General features: G+C 45.5%; 3 protein-coding genes across 18 annotated transcripts in view; 2 read left to right on the forward strand and 1 right to left on the reverse strand.

Annotated features, from left to right (window-relative positions):
• The window catches only part of MYO19 (myosin XIX), a 41,543-nt gene extending 31,542 nt beyond the window's left edge, over positions 1-10,001 (reverse strand). Inside the window, exons 1-8 of one of the 7 annotated variants that reach the window (XM_089900982.1) lie at positions 9,895-10,001; positions 9,403-9,699; positions 8,588-8,744; positions 7,542-7,770; positions 7,215-7,368; positions 3,711-3,849; positions 3,229-3,377; positions 1,294-1,407 (exon numbers count right to left, since the gene is read on the reverse strand). In XM_089900982.1, coding sequence (XP_089757108.1) covers positions 1,294-1,407; positions 3,229-3,377; positions 3,711-3,849; positions 7,215-7,226 — 414 coding nt within the window. In that variant the 5' untranslated portion in view covers positions 7,227-7,368; positions 7,542-7,770; positions 8,588-8,744; positions 9,403-9,699; positions 9,895-10,001. The other 6 variants (XM_022552760.3, XM_089900981.1, XM_089900980.1 and 3 more) reach the window with 6 other exon arrangements.
• On the forward strand, positions 9,629-17,932 carry PIGW (phosphatidylinositol glycan anchor biosynthesis class W). 2 transcript variants are annotated; one of them, XM_022552768.3, is made up of 2 exons: positions 9,629-9,704; positions 11,176-17,932. In XM_022552768.3, the coding sequence occupies exon 2, from the start codon at positions 11,188-11,190 to the stop codon at positions 12,694-12,696; it is 1,509 nt and encodes a 502-aa protein (XP_022408476.1). In that variant the 5' UTR covers positions 9,629-9,704; positions 11,176-11,187; the 3' UTR covers positions 12,697-17,932. The 2 variants fall into 2 exon arrangements, with proteins under 2 accessions (XP_022408476.1, XP_022408475.1); XM_022552767.3 differs by lacking the exon at positions 9,629-9,704 and adding an exon at positions 10,014-10,180.
• Positions 17,933-18,128: 196 nt separating this feature from the next.
• GGNBP2 (gametogenetin binding protein 2) overlaps positions 18,129-26,356 on the forward strand; it is a 31,056-nt gene continuing 22,828 nt past the window's right edge. For 2 of the 9 annotated variants that reach the window (XM_022552560.3, XM_022552563.3), the window contains exons 1-3: positions 18,131-18,237; positions 18,760-18,946; positions 26,137-26,217. In XM_022552560.3, coding sequence (XP_022408268.1) covers positions 18,854-18,946; positions 26,137-26,217 — 174 coding nt within the window. In that variant the 5' untranslated portion in view covers positions 18,131-18,237; positions 18,760-18,853. Of the gene's footprint in view, positions 18,238-18,726; positions 18,947-18,968; positions 22,747-26,136; positions 26,218-26,356 lie in introns of those variants that run through there. The other 7 variants (XM_022552567.3, XM_022552568.3, XM_022552564.2 and 4 more) reach the window with 6 other exon arrangements.

Genomic DNA, 26,356 nt, shown 5'->3' on the forward strand with positions numbered 1-26,356 from the left:
CACATGCCGTGGAGCGGCTAGGCCCGTGAGCCATGGCCACCGAGCCTGCGCGTCCGGAGCCTGTGCTCCGCAATGGGAGAGGCCACAACAGTAAGAGGCCCGCGTACCGCAAAAAAAATAATAAATTAATTAATAAATTAATTAAAATTGAAAAGGATACCAGGCCCAGCCCACGACCACAGTGGCTGTTCAATAAAGGGTTACTGAGCTCTGGTTGCACGGGTCTAGGGCCAGGTCCAGCCTCAGCTGCCCAGAGCAATTCTGGAGGACAATGGGCTCATCCAGGAGCTGGGCCTCAGCCACTACACCGGCGAACTTGATATAGCTCTCAAAGATCCCCTCTTCACCCAAGTCCTAGCCCTCATCCCTACAGTTTGCTGTCTCCATCTGTTTCCTTGTCTGTCTTTCCCAGTGAGCTAAGAGCCCCCTGAAAGCCAGATGTTGCATTCTTCCTCTGTTCCTCCTCCTGCCACTCCTTACTGGCTAGCCCAGAGCCTAGAAGCTGGCAGATGCTCAGCGCTCAGCAATGCTTTCACATGTGAGTGTAGGCAGAGGGGGTTTATGGTCCGAAGAATCCCTTGTGAAGGTAATGCTGAGGAAGGGGTGGGGTGGCTGGTGAGGCTCGACGAGAAGGTGGCGAGGCCTGGGCTAGCAGCCTCCTCTGAGCAGCCGTGCAACTCCTCACTCATCCTTGTACAACATTCTGTCTCACCTATTAAGATTTTGCCACCTAGGGACCACATGACCACATCAGGAGATTCTGTCCTTCCCCACAGCTGGCCCAATGCACGGCCCCTGCCATCAAGGGCAACCCAGAGATGCAGGTGGGCTACTTCCTTATTGGAATGCTAACTACTTTTGGAGGAGTGCTGTCACGTGCCCAGCATGCCACCAAGTGCCTTATGCGCACTAGTTCATTTAACTCTCACAGAAGTACCATGAGTTACGTGTTGACATTTTACACGCGAAAGAAATGAGGTTTGCAAAAGCTAAATATCTTTCTGATGTGCTCTTAAGCACTATGCTGGAACCCCCAACAGCTGACTTTTGTGTCCAATGGTGTCAGAGCTGAGAGAGTCCTTCAATGAGAAAATGAAGGCTCAGAGAAAAAAGAATCTCACCCAGGGTTACAGTAGAGCCGGTGGAAGAGCCTGGACTAGAACCCTGCCTCTTGACTTCCTGCCCAGCTCCCGCCCACTGCTGCACACTGAATCCAAGAGGAGTGACCTCCTCTGCCTCCCTGCCCATCCAGCCAGTCACAAAGTTGACAGGGTGGGAAAGAGGCCCTCTTACCTTCCCGGCACCACTCTCTCCACTGACGACAATAGACTGGTTGACTGGCTCAATCAGGCTCTTGACATTCCTGTAGGTCTGTTCACCCACAGTGAAGATGTGGGGCTTCAGTTTCTGAAACATCAAGGGGTGAAAGGTCATGTGAGCAAACGCCTGTCTTCAAGGAGTGGTTGATCCAATGACGGCTGAGATGGGGAGCCTGCCCACAGCAGCGGCAGAGGCTTTGTCTAGAAAAATTTCCTGGAAGTAACAATGTTAGCCCAACTGTGGGCTTTACCCATTCATCTTCTCTCAGTTTGGAAGCAGTGCTGGCCTTGACCAGTCTATGACATTAACACTTTATCCTCCCATCTTATCTTACCTCAACAGTCTTATTCTGCTATTTATTATTTTATGTTACTGTACTTTCCAATTTGCAAGAACTTTCTTACAAGGTATTACCTAAGAAGTCTCTGTACATTAGTTGGATAGCTAACTATATTTTATAGATGAGAAATCTGAGGTTCAGACAGGTTAAATAACCTTCTCAAGTCCCCACAGCAAATAAGTGCAGCCATGTGATTTGAATTCCAAAGTCACTGTTCTCCTTTCCATCAACGAGTATTAATTGCCCTCAATGTGCTGGGCACTGAGGAAACAGAGGGGACCAGGACATGGCTTTGCCTTTGAGGAAGCAGACAGTCGGTCAGATATGGGCTCTCTGGCCAGGCCTCTCCTGGCTTCCACTCGTACACTAACCACGCGTGAGCCAGGCAACCTGCGCAACGCACAGCCCGCGCAGCACCACCTGGCCCGGAATGACTGATAGGACATCACTCTGGATGGTGTCAGAACCGTCCCTCTCTCCCCCTGCCCTCACCCCATCCACCTCCCACCTGGGCTGTTACAAAGCCTCCAACTGTTCTCTGTCTCCTGTCTCACCTTCCTGAACCCAACTCCCCCAACTTCCAAGGTAATTATCCCCACAGTCGGCTCCGTTCACAGCCCCACCCCCACGCCTGATGAAGAACCTCTGTGGACACTCTGCCTGCTGTGGTGCATCAGACCCTTCAACAGTCCTGGCTTATCTCATCTCCTGCCTCTCTCTGCAATACCTCCCTCTGGCCAGCAAGTCAGCTCTTGCTTCTCCCTGCACTTTAACATCAACTGGTCCATTCCCTGCCTGCACCAGCTCCATCCTCACCTCCACAAGAAGTTACTTGGCAGACTTCCCTGGTGGTGCAGTGGTTAAGAATCTGCCCGCCAATGCAGGGGACACGGGTTCAAGCCCTGGCCCGGGAAGATCCCACATGCCGCGGAGCAACTAAGCCCGTGCGCCACAACTACTGAGCCTGTGCTCTAGAGCCCGCGAGCCACAGCTACTGAGCCCACGAGCCTAGAGCCCGTGCTCAGCAACAAGAGAAGCCACCACAATGAGAAGCCTGTGCATCGCAACAAAGAGAAGCCCCCGCTCCCGCAACCAGAGAAAGCCCGCGCACAGCAACGAAGACCCAACACAGCCAAAAATAAATAAATAAATAAAATAAATTTATATAAAAAAGAAGTTACTTGGCATTCCAATCAGTGAAGATGAACATGTGCTGAATTTTCTAGGGCAATCCTTATCACATGTCATTTTATCCTTTTCCCAAAAAAGTAGTTTGTTAAATACACAAATGTACCCTTATAAATTCTTTCCTACTAATAAACTTACAAAGAAAATAAAAATCACCTGTCCTATGTCCCTATTTTAAATTCCAAAATCAGTTGAACAAATAGTTATCTCCAACTTTGCACCTACTGGTATATGTCCAAACTTCTGTGAGCTCCTGGTGGGCAGGGCCATGGCACCAGTAGACTCTGAATGACTACCTGGCTGGTGAATACATGGATAAGGACAGGGTAGCCTAGGGGAGGAGGGGGAGCCCTGAGGCCACAGGCAACGGTGAGTCTTACCTGGGGCTGAGGAGCAGCGTGGTACTCTTGCATCAGCTCTGGTGAATAGAGCTGAGGGATGGGCTTGAAGGGGTTCAGAGCCACCAGGGTGCAGCCAGCGCTGGTGTAGAACGTGTCTGCCATGTACCGGGCCTGCAGACACCTCAAGACTGAGGCAGAGGTGCCTTTAGCAAACTCTGGCTCAAATGGAGACATAACTGCACATACAAACACCCGCCTAACAGCGCTCCCTCTTCAATTAGCCAAGAGCCATTAGATCCCAGCAGCTCCCTGAAGAGAAGGTACAAGATCTAATTAAGCCGAGCCCCACATCTGGAGCAAAGGCTGCACTGGGGAGCCCGGGGGCAGCTGCCAGGCAGAGGTCTGGCTCCAGGTCAGGAGTCCTGCCTGCCTTAGTCTGGCCAGGGGCAGCAGTGCTGAATACCCTCATCACACCTCCACCCACTGGAGACGACACACTCAAGGAGAGGGGGGGCCCATACCTGTCTCCAGTGTCACAGGATTCACCTTGGTGAGGTCATCCAGCTGGTGCAGCGGGGCCTCCCCGCCCAGGAACTCCTGCAGGTCTTCTCTGAGGGATTCCCCGCCATGGGCATCAGAGCCTGAACTGTGGCCATTAACCTGGGAGGGAGTAACAGGGCCAGGAGAGCTGGGACTCAGACCAGCTGGCAGCTACATAAGGGTGGGGGCCTGTACAGCAGAAAGAGAACAGGCCTCTAGTATCATAGCCTGGTTGTTCAAACTTCAGCTCTGCCACTTACTAGGCCTGTGAGACTCGGTAAGTTACTTAACCTCTCTGAGCCACAGCTTCTTTATTTGTAAATTAGGAAAAATAAAATCAACTCACAGGGCTATTTGGAAGAAAAATAAGAAGACATATACAAAGCACTTAGTCAAGTGCCTGCCACATAACATGTACTCAGTAAATCAATAAATGCTATCCCCTCTCCTCTGCCATGAGTTCCAGCTTCTAGCCGGGCCAGCTACCAGCATTACTGGGCTGGCAGGGGTGGGGCCCAAGGTGGGGGGCTGCTACAGGAAAACTGCAAAGGAAAAGAACCATGGTTTGGCCCTTTTTTGAAAGAGACCATTCAGCTTGAGATGAAAACTCAGCTATGAGGTAGCCCCATGCCTTCAGCAGCCACCTCTTGGGGCTTAAATTTAGCCTGGTTAATTAATTAGCTCCTGCTGCCCTGGTCTACTTGAGAAGAAGCCTGGCTCAGAAGTCAGATGAGGTCAAGAACGAGCACCAAGGGGAAGTGGCCCTTTCTCCCTCTCCCTTGCCCGTCCTCGATGCCAACACTTTCCACATGTTTCCTCTCCCTGTTTTCCTCCTGTGATCCCATTGCTCCTCTTTTCTCCCTGGGGGCTGCAGGAAAGATGGTGTGGGTAAGAAAAGAAGACAGTAACTTGGCTGAAATCTGTTTCTGGAGGAAGGGGTCCGTGATATAACATGTGTGGGTTTCTAATGATACTACTTAACCTTAGAGTTCAAACCCTCAAGCCAAGGAGGCAAGTGTCATTTGAGAGGCCCAGTAATAAGTTTCTTTCCAAAGATGTTGCCTGTTCTCTGAACTTGGGCCCACGATGATGAATGTACAAAGCAGGCTCTTGGCCTCCAGGATAACTGCCAAGGTCAGAGCATGACTGGGTCTATGCGAATCCCTCTGCTCTAGGGGAAAAAAGAAAATCACTCACAAAGCCATCCATAATTTTTTTTTTTTTTGGCTGCGCTGGGCCTTTGTTGCTGCGCGCGGCCTTTCTCTAGTTGCGGTGAGTGGGGGCTACTCTTCGTTACGGTGCACGGGCTTCTCACTGCGGTGGCTTCTCTTGTTGCGGAGCACGGGCTCTAGGCGCGTGGGTTTCGGTAGTTGCAGCACGCGGGCTCAGTAGTTGTGGCCCACGGGCTTAGTTGCTCCACGGCATGTGGGATCTTCCTGGACCAGGGATCGAACCCATGCCCCTGCACTGGCAGGCGGATTCTTAGCCACCAGGGAAGTCCCCCATCCATAATTTATGAACAGCTCTTATCCTTCCAGAGAGGCAGCTGGGTATCATGGTCCTTGACTTGGACTTGAAAGCTAGATTGCCTAGATTGAATCCTGATTCTACCACTTCCTAGCTGTATAATCTTGTGTAAGTTTCTTAATCTCTTTGTGCCTCAATTTTCCTCATCTGTAAAGTGGGAATGGTGGTAGCATCTACCTCATAGATGCTAACAAGCACATAAAGTATTTAGAAAAGGCATCTGATCTCTTCCACCAAAAGTTAGCTATTATAATTTTGTTAAAAGCAGTCCTTCTAATTAGGCAATAATATATTAAAGGCCTTAAAACTACGTATGTCCCTTAAGCCTGCAATTCTTCTTCTAGAACATGATCCTATGCAAAGGTCATAAAAATGTTCAGTATATATAGAAACATTTACAACTGCAAAACAATTGAAAATAACCCAAATGTCCAAACAGTAGCTTAAATTATAGTACAACCTTACAATGGAATAAAGCAGATTACAAAGAGAATGATACCTTTAGATATTTTAAAAATACACATTTAGGGAAAAAAATCTAGGATATTCTCTGAAATGTCGGTTATCTCTGGGCAGTACAATTATGGGTAACTTTAATGTTCTTTTTGCTTACCTATATTTCCCACATTGCTTATAATGAGCTTGACCTTGAATAAGCCACTTAACTGCTCTGAGCCTCGTCTCCAAAATGGGGATATAGCAGCACGATATGTATGACACGGTCTCTTTCTCAAGGACTAAACAAAACTATACGTGTAAAATGCTTAGTACAGTGCCTACTATATAGCAAGGGCTCAACACAGAGCAGCTGCTCGTCCAGTTACGATCAATGTCACTGCTTTTTAAATAAGAAATAAGTCAAAAACGGACAATTAAAAAAAAGCCCAGAGCAGATGACTGTCCTGCATGCTTCTCTCCAGCCTTCAAGCCTGTGTCATCAGCCGAAAGGCTGGGAGAAGGTCAAGTAGCAGAGTCTGCCATGACTCCCTTGAGGCTGGCTGGCCACTCTCGGCTCTCCTGCCGTACCTGCCTAGGACTCCACTAGACCGTGACCTCCTAAAGGGCAGGAATCATCTGCCTCCGGCCAGTGGCAACACTCAGTAAATAAAAATTCAGCAAATATCTACCGGCACTGTCTTTGGACCAAGAGGTGCATGTGAAGGATGATATGGGTATGAGACAGGGCTGCACAGTGAAGGGCAGGACGGGGGCCATAGGAGCCTTTCAGAGGCTGAGGCCTGGAGTAAGGGCAGGTTTCAAGTCCCTACAGCAACCCACCGTGGACTCCATGATCCATTCATCAGAATTCTTGTATATTTCCACATAGGTCCTCTTCTCTCACATTTTTGCACAGGCTGACCTCTTGGCCTGGACTGCTTATTTCCTTCTCCACCTGGCTAATTCCTACCTTTTTTTTTTTTTTTTTTTGCCACACTGCATGTCACGCAGGACCTTAGTTCCCCAACCAGGGATTGAACCCGTGCCCCCTGCAGTGGGAGGGCGGAGTCTTAACCACTGGACTGCCAGGGAAGTCCCAATTCCTACTTATTCTTTAAGGCTCAGCTTCAAGGAACACCTCCTCTTGGAGGCCACGGCCTTCCACTTGCCTTAATAACTCAGGCTGTGAGGGACATCTCTCAGGACTCCCTCACCGGCTCAGGCTTGTAAGATCACCAAAATGCCCTAAGGATTCCCTCACCCAGCCCATCTTACCCATCCCAGGGAAAAGAGCTAAAAACCACAACAGGGGAGATTCAAATTAGGTATCAGGAAGAGCTTCTTGGAAACAGGTGAAAAGCACTGGAATGACTATCTGAAGACAGAAAAGAAGAAAGACCTTTAAGGGGTCTTTCCCTTCTTTCCAGGTCAGAGCAGTGGAAGCTTCATTCAGGTAAATGAAAGATGCGGAGGTGCCTCAGGTGCCTAAGGGCCAGGGTTATCGAAGGGTGAGGGTTTACCTGCTGGAGCATCCTGCTTCAATGTGGTCAGCCAGGGTTCTGGGTCGCAGGCACAAGGAGTGCTATCCACCTGGTCATGGGGGCACAGGCTGGGGCATGAGTCCTGCAAAGGGCTCAGTTCTTGAGGAATCTCTGAGACAAATCACCCTAGAGCCTGTGGCATGAGAGGGAAGACAAGGGGCACACACAGGTGATGGCTTCTCCAGGGTGACTCACTCCTGCTCCTCACACCAAGCAGGAAGAACCAAACTGAGAACCCGGGTGAGCCTGGGCAGAGAGGGAGAGTCTGTGACGCCCCCTGCCGATGAGGGAACACGGGAAACTTACAGGAGCCTCCAGAGGCGCCCTGGGCTCCTTCAGGGCCAGTTTTACTACGGGGTGTGAGGTGGGGCTGCAAATCTTCTGAGTCAGCGTGCCATGCAGGATGAGGACACCGGAAGACTGAGATGCCTCGTGCCCTATCCTCTCCAGCACACAGAAATGTCCTATCTTAGTACAGTCAGTAGTCAGTGGGGCAGGGAGGCTGGAGTCAACTTTTGATGTTCCAGGAAAGTTGCTGTGTGGGACGGAAGCCACAGCTCAGTCCTTCACTGGTAAGCCATCACACCTTCCCCACCCACCTTCATTCCTCATCTTGTCTACCTCACAAGGAGTGGCTGTGAAGGGCAACCAGGTGAAAGCACCCTATAAAGTACAACTCTGAATATTCATTCAGAGGGGAAATATTGTTAGTACTAAGGATGGAGAATCCATTTGGGAGCACTAATCAAGTGAAACAGTTCAGTGTCAACTTTAAGAAGGTGAAGATTTCAGAGGAGGGGAACCCGTCCGAGAGAGCCGGTGTTGTCAAGCTGGGCTTAGGCCAATCTCTGAAAAACTGTAAGTGACTCACAGACTTGGAATTTCCCAGGCTTCACACCTCCCCAGCAAGGAAGGATGAGAATGAGGGGTGTCAGTAATGAATTGACCTTGGTGGAGACTTTCTTGAGCCCCTGAATACATCCAGCCTTTGAAAGACCTCAGGGATAGGGGCTGCCATGGAAACTGGAAAAATGACAATTCAGGCAGAAGAGGGCATCAGGACTGTGGTGGACACATTCACCCTGGACACTGACTGGACCCCATCCAGGGGACAGCCATGCAGAGGGCTCCAGAGACTCAAGGTCAACAAAGTTCCCTCAACTAGAAGCTCATCTTAAGAGAGAGGATCAGAGGGGAACACAACAGGTTGTAGGGTTAGAATCCAAAGCCCACAACCCCTCAAAAGCAGTTCACAAGACCCCTCTAAGCCTTATTCCATTCCCTCATTTGCAAAAAGGACTACTAATACCCAGACCTCACAATGCTGAGTTAAGGATCAAATGGGACAGTACCTCTGAGACCGCTTTGCAAATGCTGGTTATTATGACGCAGGGTCCACTTCTTGCCAGAATCAAGTCAGATTAGAGCGGTTTTCTCCAGTTCTCCCAGCTCTTGCTCCCTGTCGGCTTCGCGATAACCAGCCAAGAATTTCTGGTAAAGGACTGACCACTGTGGGCACGAGGAAGACGGTAATGAAGAGATGAAAACCCCTAGTCAGGGCAGGTGGCAACCTGAACAACAGCTCTCCCCCTCCCTCCTCCCCTCCAGCCTCCGGTTCTCCTCGGCTCAGACGACAGTGGGAGGGCAGACGAGAAGAGCAGGGTAAGGGTCCTGGGAGCCCCGCCCCCAGGTTCCCGGCGGGAACGGACACTCCTTGTCCCCGCGAGGTGCCTGCCGGGCCCAGGGCTGGGATGCCGCTCCGGAAGCACCTGGCACGGGGACAGTATGTCCTTCCTGGGAAGGTGGACGTGACCCCAGCCAAGGGCGCGGCTGCCCCGACGCCTCCCGGGGCCAGCCGCCCTCTCCCAGGTCCCTAGCCAAGGAGAGGAGAGGAGCGGGACCTTTCCCCCACCCCGGGCCGCCCCCTGCCGGCTCGGTGGTGAGTGACTATGAAAGGTTCTTGTTCTGGAAAAAGGCAAAGAGCTGGGCTACCTCTTCCTGGGATACGAGAGGGTCAAAAAGAAAAGGCAACAGGAAGGGAAACGGCGCTTTGGAAAGGGGAGGGAGAGACGCCCCCCTTCTTCCCCAGCGCCGCGGGGGCCCACCGGCCTCCCCTGTCCCTTCGGGCACGCAAAGGGCTTCGGACCCGACTGGGGGTGACACTCACCGGTCCCACGGCCTGAGCCGCCCAGCGTGCGGCCCCCGCCGGCCAGACTGGAAAGGCAGACGGGCGGGCCGGGTGAGGCGGCGGGAAGAGCCCGGGGAGGGGAGGGCGGAGGCGGGGTCAGAAGCCAGCTGGAGAGGAGGAAAAGCAGGGAACGCCGGGTCGCAGCCGCGGGCTGCAGCTGGGGCCAAGTGCCTGGGAGCCGGCACGCTCCTCCCTTGGGGCGGGGCGCACGTGGCTCGTCCGGGGCGCCGGCATCCGGAGTTGGGGGCTCGCTCCGGGACAAAATATTCTGAGAACCTGGGGTAAGATGCAGAAGAGAAGGGAGGGAGGGCTTCAGGGCCTCCGGGCCCTCACGGGGCTGTGGGTCTCTCCGTAGGGAGACCAGGCGCCCTGGCCACCCCCACCCCCCACTGACGAGGCCTCGCCTTGGGGTCTGAGGGCCAGTAGTGAGGTGCGGGAAGCGCCTTTCCCGCCCGAGCTCCTCTTACCGACCTGCTGGAGGCCAAGGCCCGAGAGCACCTGGGCTAGGCAAGCCCTTGACAGGGAAGGACGCGCATGGGGAGCCTGCAGGGCGTGGGAAACGCGCACCCTCGTGGGCGGGGACGCGCCCGGGGGGCCGGCCCAGAAGCGCAGGCCGCCCGGCGTCGGCCGGAAGCGCTGTTCGGGAGGCGGAAGCGGCTGGCTCGCGCGTGTCCCGCCCTTGCGGGGGTATCCCGTGCCCCGGCACTCTTACGGGTCCCTCTACCTCTGGGCGCAGAGACCACCAGGAACACGTGAGGTATAACGGCCGGCGCGGCCGGGGCGCGTGTCTGTCGGGAAAAGGGCTCTTTTATTTTTAAAGGCCAGCAGGTTTGGATCGATTTGTTCTCGGGAGGTAATGCTGCTGGGCCCAGATAGGCCATTACGCATGCATGTATTCTTTTATTCAATATGGTTCTTGTTTGGCCAACAAATGTGTTCTTCCCAGGTGCCACGTTTCAGACATGGATATGTGGCAGAGAGGTGTTTTATATCCCTTTAAAACAATTAACACTAGTGTGTACTTTACGGCCCCTACTCCTCCTCCACGATTAGCATCCATTCTACCTACCTACACCTTAACCTGTAAATGAAGTAAGGAGTACCCTGGGGCTCAGCAGATCACTGGAGGATTCGCATTTTGTACTAGAGGCAGGAGGTTCAGAGAGGCTCAGGACAGAAACCAGGGCCCCCAACTCCAAAGTATACTTAAATACCTTCTCCGTCCCTGTCCCTCTTCTCCTCCCGTCTCAGATTTGACTCTAAATCATTAGTGAGGTATATTCAATTTTCATTATATTATCTTCATGACCTTTACATGCTTTGTAGTAGGAATTTCTATCCTACCGTGAGTCCACTCTCAGGTTATGTATCTCAAATTCACTTTCTTTGTGAGTCTGCCTTATACTGAGAATAGCTAAAGCATTTTAACCAGTAATTTCATACTATTAGTATGACATTCTTATCCTCATATATTAGTGTTAGGCTTCTCCCAGCAGTCCTTGTAAGGGGAATCGCGAGTCCTAGGTTCTGCTCCGAAACTCAGGAATAAGAGTAAAATCAAGTCAGGTGCATATTTATGCAAATTACCAAGTCATGTACATATATATGCCAGTTCCACAGGAACGTTGCTTTCCACAAATGCATCTTAGTTCTCCTACCAGGGATCGAACCCGTGCCCCTTGCAGTGGAAGCAAAGAGTCTTAACTACTGGACTGCCACATTAGCCCCATCCCTTTGCTCTTGTTTTCACAGGAAGAAGAAAAAATGTCTCAAAAGCAGATGAAGGAAGCTTTTGTCAGTAACCACAATGGAACGAGCGTGCTGGAAATCACCGAGGGCTTGTGCTTACCTGCACTCTGTATCCTGTGTAGAGGGCTCCTGATCATTGTCTCACAGCACTTATGTTGTTCTTCACATACCTGGAGAACTCGATTCTTCATTGACTTTGCTTTCCTAATAGTTCCCCTGGTGACCACTTTGACCATTTTCGCTTCATTTGTCCTCCTTGAGTATCTCATTGTAATTATCTTTGGGGCAGGGCTGCTCTATGAAACATACTGCAGGAGAACTTGCTATGCCAGAATGCCTGTCGGGAAAATCCTTGAAAAATTCTTGAAAATCAGTATAGAATCAGAATACATTCCAGCCATCTCCTGTTTCCGTGTAATTAACAGTGCATTTACTGCTGTTGCCATTTTGGCTGTGGACTTCCCTCTTTTTCCCAGAAGATTTGCCAAAACCGAGCTCTATGGGACAGGAGCAATGGATTTTGGAGTAGGAGGCTTTATTTTTGGGACTGCAATGGTTTGTCCAGAGGTTAGGAGAAAATACACAAAAGGTTCCAGACTTTATCTTACAAAGTTATTGTACTCTGTTTGGCCATTAGTCTTCCTAGGAGTGGGACGATTAGTCATTATAAAATCCATAGGCTATCAGGAACATTTAACTGAGTATGGAGTTCACTGGAATTTTTTCTTTACCTTAATAGTTGTGAAATTGATAACATCACTGCTTTTGATTATTTTTCCCCTAAATAAATCCTGGATTGTGGCTATCAGCATTACTGTATTCTACCAGTTAGCCCTTGATTTTACCCCACTGAGAAGGTTAATTTTGTATGGCAGTGATGGCAGTGGCACAAGGGTTGGTTTATTAAATGCCAACCGAGAAGGAATAATCTCTACCTTGGGGTATGTGGCAATACACATGGCTGGTGTTCAAACAGGATCATACGTACTTAAAAAAAGATCACATATCAAAGACTGGATAAAAGTAGCATGTTGTATTCTATTGACAGCTATTGGCTTCTTCATATCTCTTTACATAGTTCAGGCAAATGTAGAAGTAGCATCTCGAAGAATGGCCAATTTAGCCTTTTGTATTTGGATAGTTGCTTCTTGCTTGATCCTTCTTAGCAGTTTATTACTGGGTGATATAATTTTGAATTTTGCCAAATTTCTAATTAAAGGGGCAACAGTACCATGTTCTTGGAAAATTATCCAGTCACCTGCTGCAAATAGAAAGTATTCAGAATCTCTAGTCTCTGAAACTGAAAGAAAGGAACCCACTCTTTGTTTAATCACAGCAATGAACAGAAACCAGTTAATTTTTTTCTTGCTGTCAAATGTAACAACTGGCCTAGTCAACCTGTTGGTAGATACATTACACAGCAGTACCTTGTGGGCCTTATTTGTACTCAATCTCTACATGTTTACCAACTGCTTAGTTATATATGTGCTGCACTTGCAAGATAAGACGGTAAAATTTTGGTGATCAGTACAGGTAGTATATGTTTTGAGCAATATTATTTTGATGAGGAAGAATAAATATAAAATGGGCTTTTGGCAACTCAGTGTTAAGTGTATTTTATTATAAAATTTTCATTCCTACTCTAACAGTAGTGATGCTTAATATTTTAAATATATCTCAACACCATGTAAAACAAACCAATACAGAAGAAACAAAGCCTCTTGACTTGTTAGAATATTTATAAATTTCAGTATTTTAAAGAAACTGTTGTGTTTACAGTTGTGATACTGGAAGATTGGAGGGTGAGGAGGAGGATTTTTACTTTCCATCTTTTTTTTTTTTAAATAAATTTATTTATTTTATTTTGGGCTGTGTTGGGTCTTCATTGTTGCACACGGGCTTTCTCTAGTTGCGGTGAGCGGGGGCTACTCTTCGTTGTGGTGTGCAGGCTTCTCATTGCGGTGGCTTCCCTTGTTGTGGAGCACAGGCTCTAGGCGCACAGGCTTCAGTAGTTGTGTGGCTCACGGGCTCAGTAGTTGTGGCACGCGGGCTCTAGAGCGCAGGCTCAGTAGTTGTGGTGCACGGGCTTAGTTGCTCCGTGGCATGTGGGATCTTTCTGGACCAGGGCTTGAACCCGTGTCCCCTGCATTGGCAGACAGATTCCTAACCACTGCGCCCCCAGGGAAGCCCCTACTTTCCATCTTATATCACCTATTATTGTGTATTTTTTATTGTATGTATTTTATAACATTTACATTAAAATCTCAGTTGTGGAACTGTCAACACTACTGCTCAATTTTAGTCTTTAAGAAATCTCAGTATAAGAAAGCAAATGTTTAAAATCAAATACTTATAAAGTCAGAAAACAGTTAAATCCTCCATAGAATAGATGGAATTATTTGTTGTGGTTTATATACTTAATAATTAATGAGACAATAGTTTTGCCTTGAGACAAAGCTGTTGTCTCAAGGCAAAACTAGTCATTTTTTTAGCCTACTCTCTGCTAGGGATGATAAGCAAAAATTTCCTGATATCTTGGATCCTGCAATCTAATGGGGGAAACACATTAAACAACTGTTATAAACTATGTTAAGTCATGAAGTATAGGTTGCCAAGAGTGTCAAATCAAGAATTGACTTTACAGTAGAGTCAAGAAAGTTTTCCCCACAGATGGTATTTTTTGAGCTAGAGCTGATGGATGGGACGAGGAGTTAGTGTTTGTGTGTCTACGGAGTAGAGGGGCATATGCTGGTGAGGGTGGGGGTAAACAGCAAATATGACTATTATACTAATTAGTTTACTTCAATTTGTTACATTGATGATGGCTAATTTGGTATTTATGTGGCATTTTATCCTTGCTGACTACAATCAGTTATATTTGGAGGTAATCTATTATTAAAAGAAGTTTCCCCCTAAAAAAATCAGTCTTTTGAATAGTTATATAGCTATAAAAACAAAAGTCAGGTTTTATTTTCAATTAAAGAGGAAGACTTGGGGCTTCCCCGGTGGCGCAGTGGTTGAGAGTCTGCCTGCCGATGCAGGGGACACGGGTTCGTGCCCCGGTCCGGGAAGATCCCACATGCAGCGGAGCAGCTGGGCCCGTGAGCCTTGGCCGCTGGGCCTGCGCGTCCGGAGCCTGTGCTCCGCAATGAGAGAGGCCACAACAGTGAGAGGCCCGCTTACCGCAAAAAAAAAAAAAAAAAAAAGAAAACTTGAGGGACTTCCCTGGCAGTCCGATGGTTAAGTCTTCGAATTTCAATGCAGTGGGTGTGGGTTCAGTCCCTGGTCAGGGAGTTAGGATCCCACATGCCTCAGGGCCAAAAAAACAAAAATGCAAAACAGAAGCAATATTGTAACGAATTCAATAAAGACTGAAAAAAAAAAACCTTGAAATTTAATCAATAAGATTATAGTGTGTAAATTAAGCATGACTAGGAAAGGTGACTGGTTTTCCTGCTATGTCACAGTGCTAATATCCTACAACTTACCTGTTCAAAGCATTCATAGGAGGCTGAGAGGCTCTAACCATATTGTCCTCTCATTAAAAAAATAGTAATTTAAAGTATTTGATGACAATGAGCATGTGTCTAATTGGTCTGCTGCTTCTTGTCCTAGGTCTTAAATATCTCTCAGTAAGTTTGTCTCCCAGTTACAGACATTGAATCACAACTAAGAATGAAATGTACTGTGTTTATTCCACCTCCAGTTAGGGAAGTCATGTAAGAGAAAGCTAATGAAATTGCATTAATAGAAACAGAAATTAATAAGGAAAAAAAAGACCATTCTGACTTGATTTTATAGAAGAGAAAGAGATCATTCAATAAAGATTTACAGAGTTCCAGTAGGCCAGATATAGGTCCCGGGGGAGACAAAAGAAAATAAGATCCAGCCCTCAAGGAGCTTACATTTTAACTTGTGGATCTTATTTTTCCTTTAAAATTTGTTTAGTGGGGAAAATGTACCTCTGTTTTTGACAGATAGAACACAACTTCCCACTGTCAGGTCATGAAAAAGAAAACCCAATTCACAGATACTCAGATCTGGACAACTGTGGCAATTTAAATAACATCCTGCTGTTGATTTTGCTACCACATAAAACAATGTGGTTATTACAGTGAAAACAACAGTATGTATTCTAATGAATTTTCAGCTGTCAATTTTGAGGACAGAGAAGCGAGGGGGAAAGAGAAGAAAGGAAGAATATAATCCAGTCTAGGACCTTATCCTATGACCTTCAGTAAGTGACTCATTCCCATGCCTTTAATTTTACACAATTAGAAACTGGGGATGTCTACCACATATATATTAATAGCTTTGTGTTCAGAAAATGACAATTTTTATTGAGCACCTTGTCCAATAGGTTGTATAAATTATACAAAAACATACTTTGCTCCCTAGGAATTTGTGTATAGTCTATGAAGATAGGAGTATAAGGAACAAATCAATATTCTTCTTTTCTTTTAAACTCAGGTAGCTTGGAGACTAGTCATATCTCATTTATGTCTGAGTTTTGTGCTTGGCTTCTCACACATTGTTGACCTCCCAGAGAAGAAAAAGAATGGTATTTTGCTGATAATTTACCACATCTCCATCACACCAACTGTTCTTTACGAGGTACCAGCAAAATGTCTTCTGCTGTTGATTGCCCGCTCTTTCTTGGCCTTTAAAATTCTTTAGCCTTGCCCTTCACATTGCCAATATCGAAATTTAAAAGAGGCAACAACTGGCTTTTTTTTTTTTTGCGGTACGCAGGCCTCTCACTGTTGTGCCCTCTCCCGTTGCGGAGCACAGGCTCCAGACGCGCAGGCTCAGCAGCATGTGGGATCTTCCCGGACCGGGGCACGAACCCGTGTCCCCGGCATCGGCAGGCAGACTCTCAACCACTGCGCCACCAGGGAAGCCCCTGGCTTTTTTATGCAATCATTTATTTTGTTAATTAAAGGTAAGCTCTCTGAGGCAGATACTTAGTCATGAAATATTTGCTGCAGCACTAAATATTATATTTGCTTAGTTGAAAATAGACCAATAGCGAAAAAGAGTGCCTGCTCTAAAATGAAGATACATAGTTAAAACGTCTAAAAACTGTTTTACAGGGAAGTAACTTTCTAAGCATTTTCCCCTCAAATGTTGGTTTTATCACAGTTGTAGCGCCCAGGCTACCTCCTTGAGAAAGAGCAATTTATCAAGCAAAATTAGCTTTTTAACCTTACAATAAGTACTTATTAAATACCTATAGTATGTGAAACATTGTCCAAAGATACTAAGCAGTGTGCTCAGTGGATCTAAAAGACAAATCCAAATCAGGGAAAGTAATCTCAGATGGAAAGAGACTGTTCTGCTCTCCTCGTTTTGTTACGTTTTATATCTGGGTTTTAATGCCTTTTCTAACTTAGATTTAAACCCCCAGGGTGAATACTCTTTCTTTGCTAGTACCCAGTGTGTACTCAGTAATGAAAGTTATTAAAGTTAGCACCTATATATTGAACTTGTCATTTTCAATGTCCTTTACCAACCGTCATCCAAAGTAAGTTTAAAAGGTATAAAGTAGGCACATTAACCGACATAGTCTTTAGAGGAGCACCTACAGATCTTAAAAGCCACAGTATTCCTTTTTTCCTTGGGAGCGTTTTACATAAAACACAAGATTCTCTAAAAATGTGCAGGTTTTGGCCATGTAGTCTAACTTGTCAGAACCTACATGCACATCCTATATGCCTATTGAATTTAAGCTAAGGACCATACACTGTTCTGCTCTCCTAACATGGCCAAAGACATAAATACTTACTGGATAATCACACCTTTGGGACTGAACAATGGTTCTTCCAGTTTACTATGTTACCTAACCTAACAGTGACCACACAATGTCGTAAGTCAACGTGGCTAAGGGGTTGCATGCAGTATGAGGTTTTTGGTTGCGAATCTCTACGGTTTCATGTGGTGACCAAAATACTTTTTAAAGATCAGTATCACAACTCTAGCCTATTCTACCAGCATTAGTTAGTTGTAAGAGCAGCAAATGTATTGATCCTTAAAATCGTGAAGACTTTCATAGGCACAATACTTTCCAACAACTATATTGGCCTCCAAAGCCTTCAGGGTAGGAACCGAGTACATGATGGCACGCTGTGGCTTGTCAGCAGCTCTGCTTCTCAGGAGAGGGTCAGAGGGAAGGGCCTTTGGCCAGCACTAGCACTTTGCCCAAGGGAACCAGTGTCCTTTCTGAGCCTCTAAGTTAATATTAACCCAGTCCAAGAAGTTTCTCTGCCCAGGACGCATACACAAGCCACTCTCCACATAGTCTTCTATTTGTCTCTAGTGTAACAACGACAACGAAAAGCTGTCAGCACTTAAATATTTTCTGCCCCCTCGGCGAGATCGCGACTCGAGTCTGGGAAGCAGTAATGCGGGGGGCTCCTGGTAGATCAGGGGGTCAGGGAAAGCGGCGTCAAGGACCCAGAGTTTGTCCCTTAGCCCCCAGATGCACGTCTCCACTCCCTCACTCCCACCTTTTGCTCTCACTGATTTGGAAAGCCTCAGCTCCTGCCCACTTACCCAAGTCCTCACTGGGCCCCGACCCTCGGATCGGCCCTGAGTCACCTCGGCTCTGCTCCCTTCGCCCCTCGGCCCTCGGGAGAGCGGTTTCCAGGCTCGCGCAGCGGAGGACTGAGTTTAGGCCTACTCATCCCTCATAGCAGCCCTATTTCGTATTTATTTGAGTAGCTAGACTCAGTGGAGGGTGCCGGTAACGCGTTGGAGACAGCCGGGGGAGCAACCCACCGCCTCCGCTAGGGCTTCGAAAAACGCGACTCAGGAGCGTGGGTCTGGAGTCTCGCGAGAGGAGGCGGGGCCCCCCGCCCGGCGCTCTCGGCCCCTCCCTGCCCCACCCTCCCCACGTCCCCCGCCTTCCCTCCCCCACTCCCCGTGGCGCCAGCGGCTGACTGATCCTGGAGAGGAAACGGTATTCGGAGCCGCGCTCCCGCCCAGGCCGGCCCTGACACGGGCCTTGTCAGCCGGTAACGGGGAGCCGAGGTGGGGGTCAGGGAGGCGACCACGAAAACGGTGAAGGTCAGAACCGGGAGGCTCCTCCGAGAAGGGCTAGGAAACGGTCTGAGCCTCCCACCTCGGACTCCGCAGAGCTGAGGCGGGGTCGACCCCTCCCAGGGGCGGGGTCGCGCTGGGCAACTGCAGCCCAGGGGACTCACTGGGCGGGGCTCGCCCTTAAAGGGGGAGAAGGGGTCAGCTGGACGCTGAGGGCCCCCGGGCAGCGGAGCGGAGGCCGGGGGTGGGGTCCTAGAGCCGGGACTCCGCTGACGGGCTAGGGAAGCCCCAGGGCCGGCGGGTCCCCTCCGCCTCTCCTTTGGACCCTGACTGGAGGCCGGCGGGGTGGGGGTGGGGGGTGGGGAGGGAGAGCGGCGCGAGGGGGCGGGTCCCGGCGTTGCTCGGCGCTGATTGGCTGAGTGCGTGTGGAATCGGGTGATGGGAAACGCAGCTCAGATCTCCCGTCTCTCCTGCTCCTCTCCCTCCCCCCCGTGGCGAATGTGCTGCGCGGCGGCGGGTGCTTACGCTCGCGGGGTTTGGCTGTTGCAGGCAGGAGCTGGGAGGAGGCGGCAGCGGCAGGAGCGGCGGGGGCGGCAGCAGCTGGGAGGAGGTGGTGACGGTGGCAACGGCAGCGTCGGGGACGATGGCGCGACTGGTGGCAGTGTGCAGGGACGGGGAGGAGGAGTTCCCCTTCGAGAGGAGGCAGATTCCCCTCTACATAGACGACACCCTCACGGTGAGCGGGCCGGGCCGGGCCAGGCTCGCCGCTCCCCTGGCAGCTGTTTCCCCTCCTCCCCCTCCCCCAGGCCGAGCGCTGCGCACTGGAGAAAGAGTGTTGCAACTCCTAGGCGAGGCCTTCTCTCCGGCAGGCCCCGCAAACTCGCCTTTGCAGTGGGTGGCTCGCTAACCTTTGCGGGGCCCCAGGCTAGCGCTCCGTACGCACTTTGAGCCCCTCACCCCAGCTCTCCCTTCTTTTTTCAACCCTCTAGCTTCACCCTTTCCCATTAGCAGACGGTGCTTTTGCCAAAGCACGCGCCTCGGATACGGGTTGAAGGATATTGGGCGTCAAGGGCCTATCCCTTACAGAAACCATCTACCCTCGGGGAGGCTTAATTATCTGGAAATGTCGCAGCTGCACTGCTACCTATCTATTTTCTATCTTAATACTACAGCTCTTCATAAGCATAATTACTGAGGGTAGAGTGACATGCTCTTGCACAGTAAAGATTCCACTAAAATGATCTGATTTCGTTATAGTCTCAATATGCCCGTCCATTAAAACTGTTCGAAATGATTGTATTGCTAGGCCATGACTCTTCAAAATGGGCTTTCTTGTCATTAGTTATTCTTTACAGGTAGCCTTTTCAAAGGAAGCAAAGTGATTGAATGTGTAAGAGCATTGTAAAAAGCTGATTGCTCATCTTGAATGTCAAAACCCAGTTCTGAGCAGTTTTCCTTTTTAGCGTGGTACAGCATTACAGACCCTCTGCCCTGTGTTGCTGTAGTATTTCCTTTAAAAGGAAATGGTAGAAATTTGAATTGAATCTGAACAGGAAATGAGTGCAGTTGCTTGCCACAATTTCTTACGAAATGAAATGAACCTTTTCTGAATATCTTGAAATCTGCGTTTTGATGATGCTGAAGCTTTGGATTATACATTTGCCTGCTTTGATAAGGTGTTGTGTCTTCATCGTAACACCTTTAGCTTTTTTCCTTTTCAAAGGCAGTTGATCTGTTTTGTTCCTGAATTTCTTTTTTGCAAATATCTACTGAACTTTTTTCAAATTTTGTATAAAATGCAAGTCATTGTAGAGATGCCAGTCTATGCCTTTCTGTTTGCCAGTCTCAGTTAAGACTTGATTGAGCTGCGGTACCTTTAAAAGGATTAGAAGAGCTATTGAATGACTTAATTTGTTAGAACTTTTTAAGTGAAAGCATCTATAATTATCCAAGAGCATTTTTTTTTCATGGAAAAAGGTAGAATGATTTGGGCTGATATAAGGTAAATAGAATTTGTGTTGTTGAATTAGAAAGTGTACTTGTATGCCGTGGTCATGATTTCTGCACTTTTTGCATTAAAAGTATAATGGACTTGTATTTTAAGTAGTTTTTTAAAAAACTAACACTGATCAAATTAAATGATGCATTTCTCAGTTTGAAAACTAATATGAGTTCATGTGTTGATATTTTCTTTCTTCTCTCTCCCTCCAACACAGACACTTTTCTAGAGCACATAGTTTGGTATCAACCTTTTATGTTTATTGTCCCAGAAAGCCTTTGAAGTTAAAAAAAAAAAAGTTCTGTGTGTTTGGACATAAGATTACTATTGAGTGTATACTATCAAAACAGGGGAAATCAAACATAAGTTTGAGTATTTACAAAAATTTAAAAGACACTGATTCTCCTTATGCTCACATAATCACCTTTAATGTGAATGTAGCATTGATACATCCATCATGTAGTGCTTTAAAATAGTCAGCTTGGGGGGTTTTATACTCTATTCTCTATACAATGATGAATTTCCAAAATTTTCCAAAGAAAAAGAGGTAACCTGCCCTGTGATTTGTTATTGTACTTATTTCTCTAGAGAAGTTGGGATTGGACTGACCTGGTAGTTGAGTTTCATTTTTATTGTATTGTGGACTTGTGACCCAGGCAAATAAAATTTAGGCTTACTCAACTTAAATATCTTAAAATAGGGTTTTATTTAGGAAAAGGTGCAGTTTTTCTTTACTGTGGAAGGGTTTTTATCACTAGGAAATGAGTGAGACTATTTATTGCTTTGTTATGGAACTTATGCACGGTCATTGAATGCTGGTTAGTGAAAAATCTTGTCAAGAATGCATCATATTTAGGGAAACAAGTTTCAGAACCATTCTACCAAACGCTACTTAAAGGAATAATGTAGAGCAAACACCTGTTGGGGAAGAGGGAGGGGAGAAGCCTGCAGCAGAGGGTTATGCACGGGTCCATTGTTAGTGTGATGGCATTGCCACCCTGAAGTTAACTTTTGGTTTGGTCTTTGTTCCTAGGGTCCGTAGGTAGTGCACTAAGGAAACATTGTGTGATCATTATTTCAAGTAGTCTTAGAATCTTGTTAGCTTCTAGATGTTAAGTCTGGTTGTAATGTTTACAATCAGTTACAAATATTTGTCGTTTTAGTAACAGAAGCTGAAACCTCTACTTAGGTAAACTGGGCGATTTTAAGTTGGATTTGTAAAATGAAATTAACAAGCTTGTATGTGAGGAAGTAGCCTCCTCTTTTATGTGGTGTGTTGTAGCCACATTTAAAAGATTCATATGGCAGTTTAGTGGGTTTGAATACTTGAGTACAGTGCTGATGTAGGTGTATTTCAGAAAATCTCCAATAAGTAAACTGGTGGAATATTCAGGAAAGTGGTACGCTATGTAGCCAAAATGCTTTTCAGTGTTATTAGAATTATAGAATAGCAGATGGACAGAATACAGATTTTATTTTAAAGACATCTTTGAAGAATTAAGATTTTTAAAGTATTTTTAAAGGAATTAATAGTCAAAATATATACTCCTTATAAAATAATCTTGAAAAATAATTGCAAAACAAATTATCCTTAACCCTACTTCCAAGAGATAGCTAAGAATATAGCAGCATTTGGTGTAGTTCCCATCATAGACACACACAGATGCAGAGTTGAGATGTATCGTTTTCTGTAACACTTTATATCTTGCTTTTTTCTCACTAAATGTAATATTGAGAACATTTTCTCTTGTCATTCTTAAACAGCTTTAGTGGCCATGTAATACTTTGTTGTGTGACATTCCATAATGTAATCATTCTCCCTTTGTTGGACATAGAGGTGGTTCTAGTTTTTACTATGAATAATACTCTAAGAATATAAATAATGCATAAATCTTTGCATTAACAATTTTTTTTCAGGGTTTTGGAGGAAAATTACGTGTCAAAGCATAAAAACCTTTTATAAAATTCTTGATGCATACTGTCAGATTGCTACAATATTTCTGGAACACAGTTTACCCTTCTAATTCAAACCAATCTAAAAGGGACTAGAAACTCTGATAAAGGTTTTTTGATTGAGACTTAAAAAAGATTTTAAAATGTAGCATATCCTTTTGGGGATTAGGTATTTAGCATCAGTTAGAAGTTTAGTATTTATTGTTTGCTTTCAACTCTTGATTAAATATTTAACTAATTTACCAAAGGTGATAGATGTTGCAGGTGGCTGTGAGGATAAGGAAGTAAAAAACGAAAACTAAAGGGACAATGATTTTTAATAAATACAAGCTTAGTATTGTTGGGTTAGAGCTTGTGAGAATGTACTAAGAACAGATTATTTGTGGTCAGGAGAAACCAGGACAGATACTTAAGAGTGAAAGTGGGTAATGGATTCAATACACTTTATAAAGCAGTAATTGCAGGACAATGACTTGTTCTATCTTTGGCTTGCTAGGGATAGGCAACCTCATCATGAAGCCAGACACTAATGATTCCTCTGTGAGACCACACCTGAAATACTTTACATGACCGTCTTCCTTTAGGTAACCTAGAATCTGAAGATTAAGTCAAGGAAGTGGTTTTAAAGAATGGGGAAAAATAGTGCTTCTATCCTCTATCTTCCTCTTTTTCTTTTTTCCCTTTTTCTTATTGTGGTGTCATCACTGAAGAGCATATAGTGATTGGCCAGTAAACAGCAAGGTAAAAAGCCATTGTCCTAAGTGAAAGGCAAGGACAGTAATTACTTAGTGTGAGTGCAAAGTTTCTAACCCAGTGGTATTGAGTATGTACAAGAGAAAATTTAGTATTATCCAAGCCAGTGAAACCCAGGAAAGATGCAGTAATAGACATGATCTTGACATTTATCTGTACTAGTTAGATGAAAAATGATTGGAAATGAGGGTTTTTTTTTTAAATTTTAACCCTGTTTATAGACTTTTTAAAAAGGATTCCTAAAGTAGGTATTATCCATTAAAATTTATATACATATATATATATATATATATATTTTTTTTTTTTTTGCGGTACACGGGCCTCTCACTGTTGTGGCCTCTCCCGTTGCGGAGCACAGGCTCCAGATGCCCAGGCCCAGCAGCCATGGCTCACAGGCCCAGCCGCTCCGCGGCATGTGGGATCTTCCCAGACCGGGGCACAAACCCGTGTCCCCTGCATCAGCAGGCGGACTCGCAACCACTGCACCACCAGGGAAGCCCCATACATATATATTTTAAAGGTCAGCTGGTAGGTCTCAGTATGTTAGGTGTATTCTTTGACCTCTGCTTTAATTTTTTTTTTCCTATAAATTTATTTATTTTTGGCTGTGTTGGGTCTTCGTTGCTGTGCGCGGGCTTTCTCTAGTTGCGGTGAGTGGGGGCTACTCTTCGTTGCGGTGCGCGGGCTTCTCATTGCGGTGGCTTCTCTTTGTTGCGGAGCACGGGCTCTAGACGCGCAGGCTTCAGTAGTTGTGGCACGTGGGCTCAGTAGTTGTGGCTCACGGGCTCTAGAGCTCAGGCTCAGTAGTTGTGGCGCACTGGCTTAGATGCTCTGCGGCATGTGGCATCTTCCTGAACCAGGGCTCGAACCCGTGTCCCTTGCATTGGCAGGCAGATTCTTAACCACTGCGACAACAGGGAAGCCCCTGCTTTAATTATTAAAACAATAAAATATAGTTGATCAGAATAAAAATAATTCACTTACACAGAGTCAATTTAGGATTTCACCTATGAACTGGACTGGAGAGACCTTGATTTGGTAAATTGAGTAGCTTTGATCTTAAAGTAGTATAGGTAATTGTCTCAGTTTTTTTTATGGTGGCAATTAATATGTGGTGAAATGGTGTATATTTGTATAAAGCAAGTGGAAATGCAAATCAAGGTATTAGTTGCTTAAATGGTAGATGTGGAGTGACCTGCAGTGTTCTGTTGAGCCATGTGGCTTTAAAAGTTTATCCTATACCTTTTTTATGACTTGACAGTTAATTTCTTTGTGTTTTAAACCATGTGGTGATTCCAGAAAACATAATGTGAGTTAATTGCACTATTCTTTTTTCAGTCTTCATGGGTCAGGATTTCTAATACCAGGATTATTAAGATGACTAGATGACCAGTTTTACTTTGTACTGTTGGCAAAGTTAATATATGACAGTGTTTAGAGCAATGGCTAGTATGCATAAAGCTACATTAAATGTCTTTATTATTATCACCACCACTCTTTGGAGATAAGACAACTCTGAGAGGGAAAACTGGAGAGAAGTTGATTAACCCGAAAACTGGATAATTGATCCTAAAATTGTGAGATAAGGACATGTAGTCTGTATGTATGGAAGAAGAAACTTCCAGAATAGTAAAAGCTATTGAAATGGAAGCATGTCTCTGAACATGGTATAATGAATATAGAATTGGAAACAAGGAACAGTAGCTCTTTCCCCGGTAATAAGTGGTATATGTGTATTATAATACATTTGGGAAAGAAAAAAGTCATGTATCTTTTCACTACCTAGAGATAGCCACATCTAATATATTATGTATTTTCTTTTTCTGTAAGAAAATATACACATAAAAATTTGAGTCATATTGTACATGCAGTTTTTGAGCCTATGAAATACACTGAAGTCCTCTGGATTGTTGAATTGGTGTTGGCGTCATTGTCCATCCTTAGTATCCACTTGTCTTTCTAGTTCACATATCCAGTAGTCCCTTCTTAATAAAGAAAAGGTCTTATATCTGTTGCTTATATTTGCCTTACTTGTTTAGTCCTCAGTTTACTGCTAGAACAAGCATGTTTTTAGGCTCTCATTTCTAATGTGGAGGGGAAAGAATGGTCACTTGATTGAAGAAGCAGGTCTTTGTGGTGCTGGTTGGTGAAGGGAGGAATCTTTTTAAGATCACATTCAGGTGGGTGGGGTTTTTTAGTTTTTTGGTTTTGACTCAAATGGTCTCTTTATCCTGACTTCACTCTTTGGGTGTGTAGGAGTTTGTGCCCCTTGTCATCTGGAAATAGAAGTTTGTTCTAGCACAGTATGTTTGATATGTTTAACAGTGTTTTAGTTAAGATACAAATGTGTTACTTTATTTCATTGTTTTGAAGGCATACTTTTTTTTCACATTTAACATCTCTGAAATTGGTATGCTTCTTTCGTTTGGTGACATTTTCCAGTTATAATGGCTCTTTTCTAGTGGTACATAACTAAGGTACTTCGGTGATGTCACAAATCAGTGAAATGTGCTGATTACTAATTCCCATTATCTGACATCCTGCGACATCCTTAAGCTTTATGTATCCCTCTTCCTCTGGTAGTGAATTTTGATAATTGAATAAATATCTCAGTGTATTTTTTTCGGTTCATGATTAGAGCAAATATTTACTATGTGCTGGGTATTATTCTGAGTGTGTGTGTGTGTGTGTGTGTGTGTGTGTGTAGTGAAGTCATTATATAGTCATTTACATGGTAAGATTTATTATATTCTGTAGTTGAGGAATAACTGAAAATATCAGGATATTTAATGTAAGATATCAGGTTATTTCACTTATTAAATGCTATTATTAGCCACTGCAACAAACATTTTAAAATATAATTTAATCCTCACAACCCATTTGATGAGAGATACGAAAAATTATTATTTAATCTCATTTTACAAATGAGGAAGCTGAAAATCAGGTTAAATAACTTGCCCAGAATTATGACATAAATTGTAAGTGATAGAGCTGGGATTTGAATTCAAGTCTGCCTGACTTCAGTGCCCTTGATTTTAATGACTATACCATTTCTAGCTTTAGAAACTGTAACTTGGATTTTTTTTTAACTTTTTGATGGAAGTGGGAGGGAGCAAATTGGGCTTTAGGGGTCTATTTCTATCCTAGGAGACTATAAAATAGTCTGTATCATGTGCTCAAAGAGGATAAAATAATTGATTTTTATTTTTTTGCATATTAAGATGGTGATGGAATTTCCTGACAATGTGTTAAATCTCGATGGGCATCAAAATAATGGTGCACAACTAAAGCAGTTCATTCAGGTAATAGTTTTAAAAATTAATGTTTTAAATGGTGTGTGTGTGTGCGTGTGCGCATGTGTGTGTGTGTATGTATGTGTGTTTTAAAGAGTCATTTAAAATTTTACCTGTAAGTATTAATTTTGTTTTACCTAGGACTCTT

The sequence above is a fragment of the Delphinapterus leucas genome, chromosome 19 (assembly GCF_059928025.1).
Source record: "Delphinapterus leucas isolate spDelLeu-1000000601 "Yukka" chromosome 19, BTC_Dleu_Yukka2, whole genome shotgun sequence".
Taxonomy (NCBI): domain Eukaryota; kingdom Metazoa; phylum Chordata; class Mammalia; order Artiodactyla; family Monodontidae; genus Delphinapterus; species Delphinapterus leucas.

Bases quoted from the DNA above. Each gene is read 5' to 3' on its own strand.
- PIGW (XM_022552768.3), top strand. From the start codon at position 11,188: ATGTCTCAAAAGCAGATGAAGGAAGCTTTTGTCAGTAACCACAATGGA.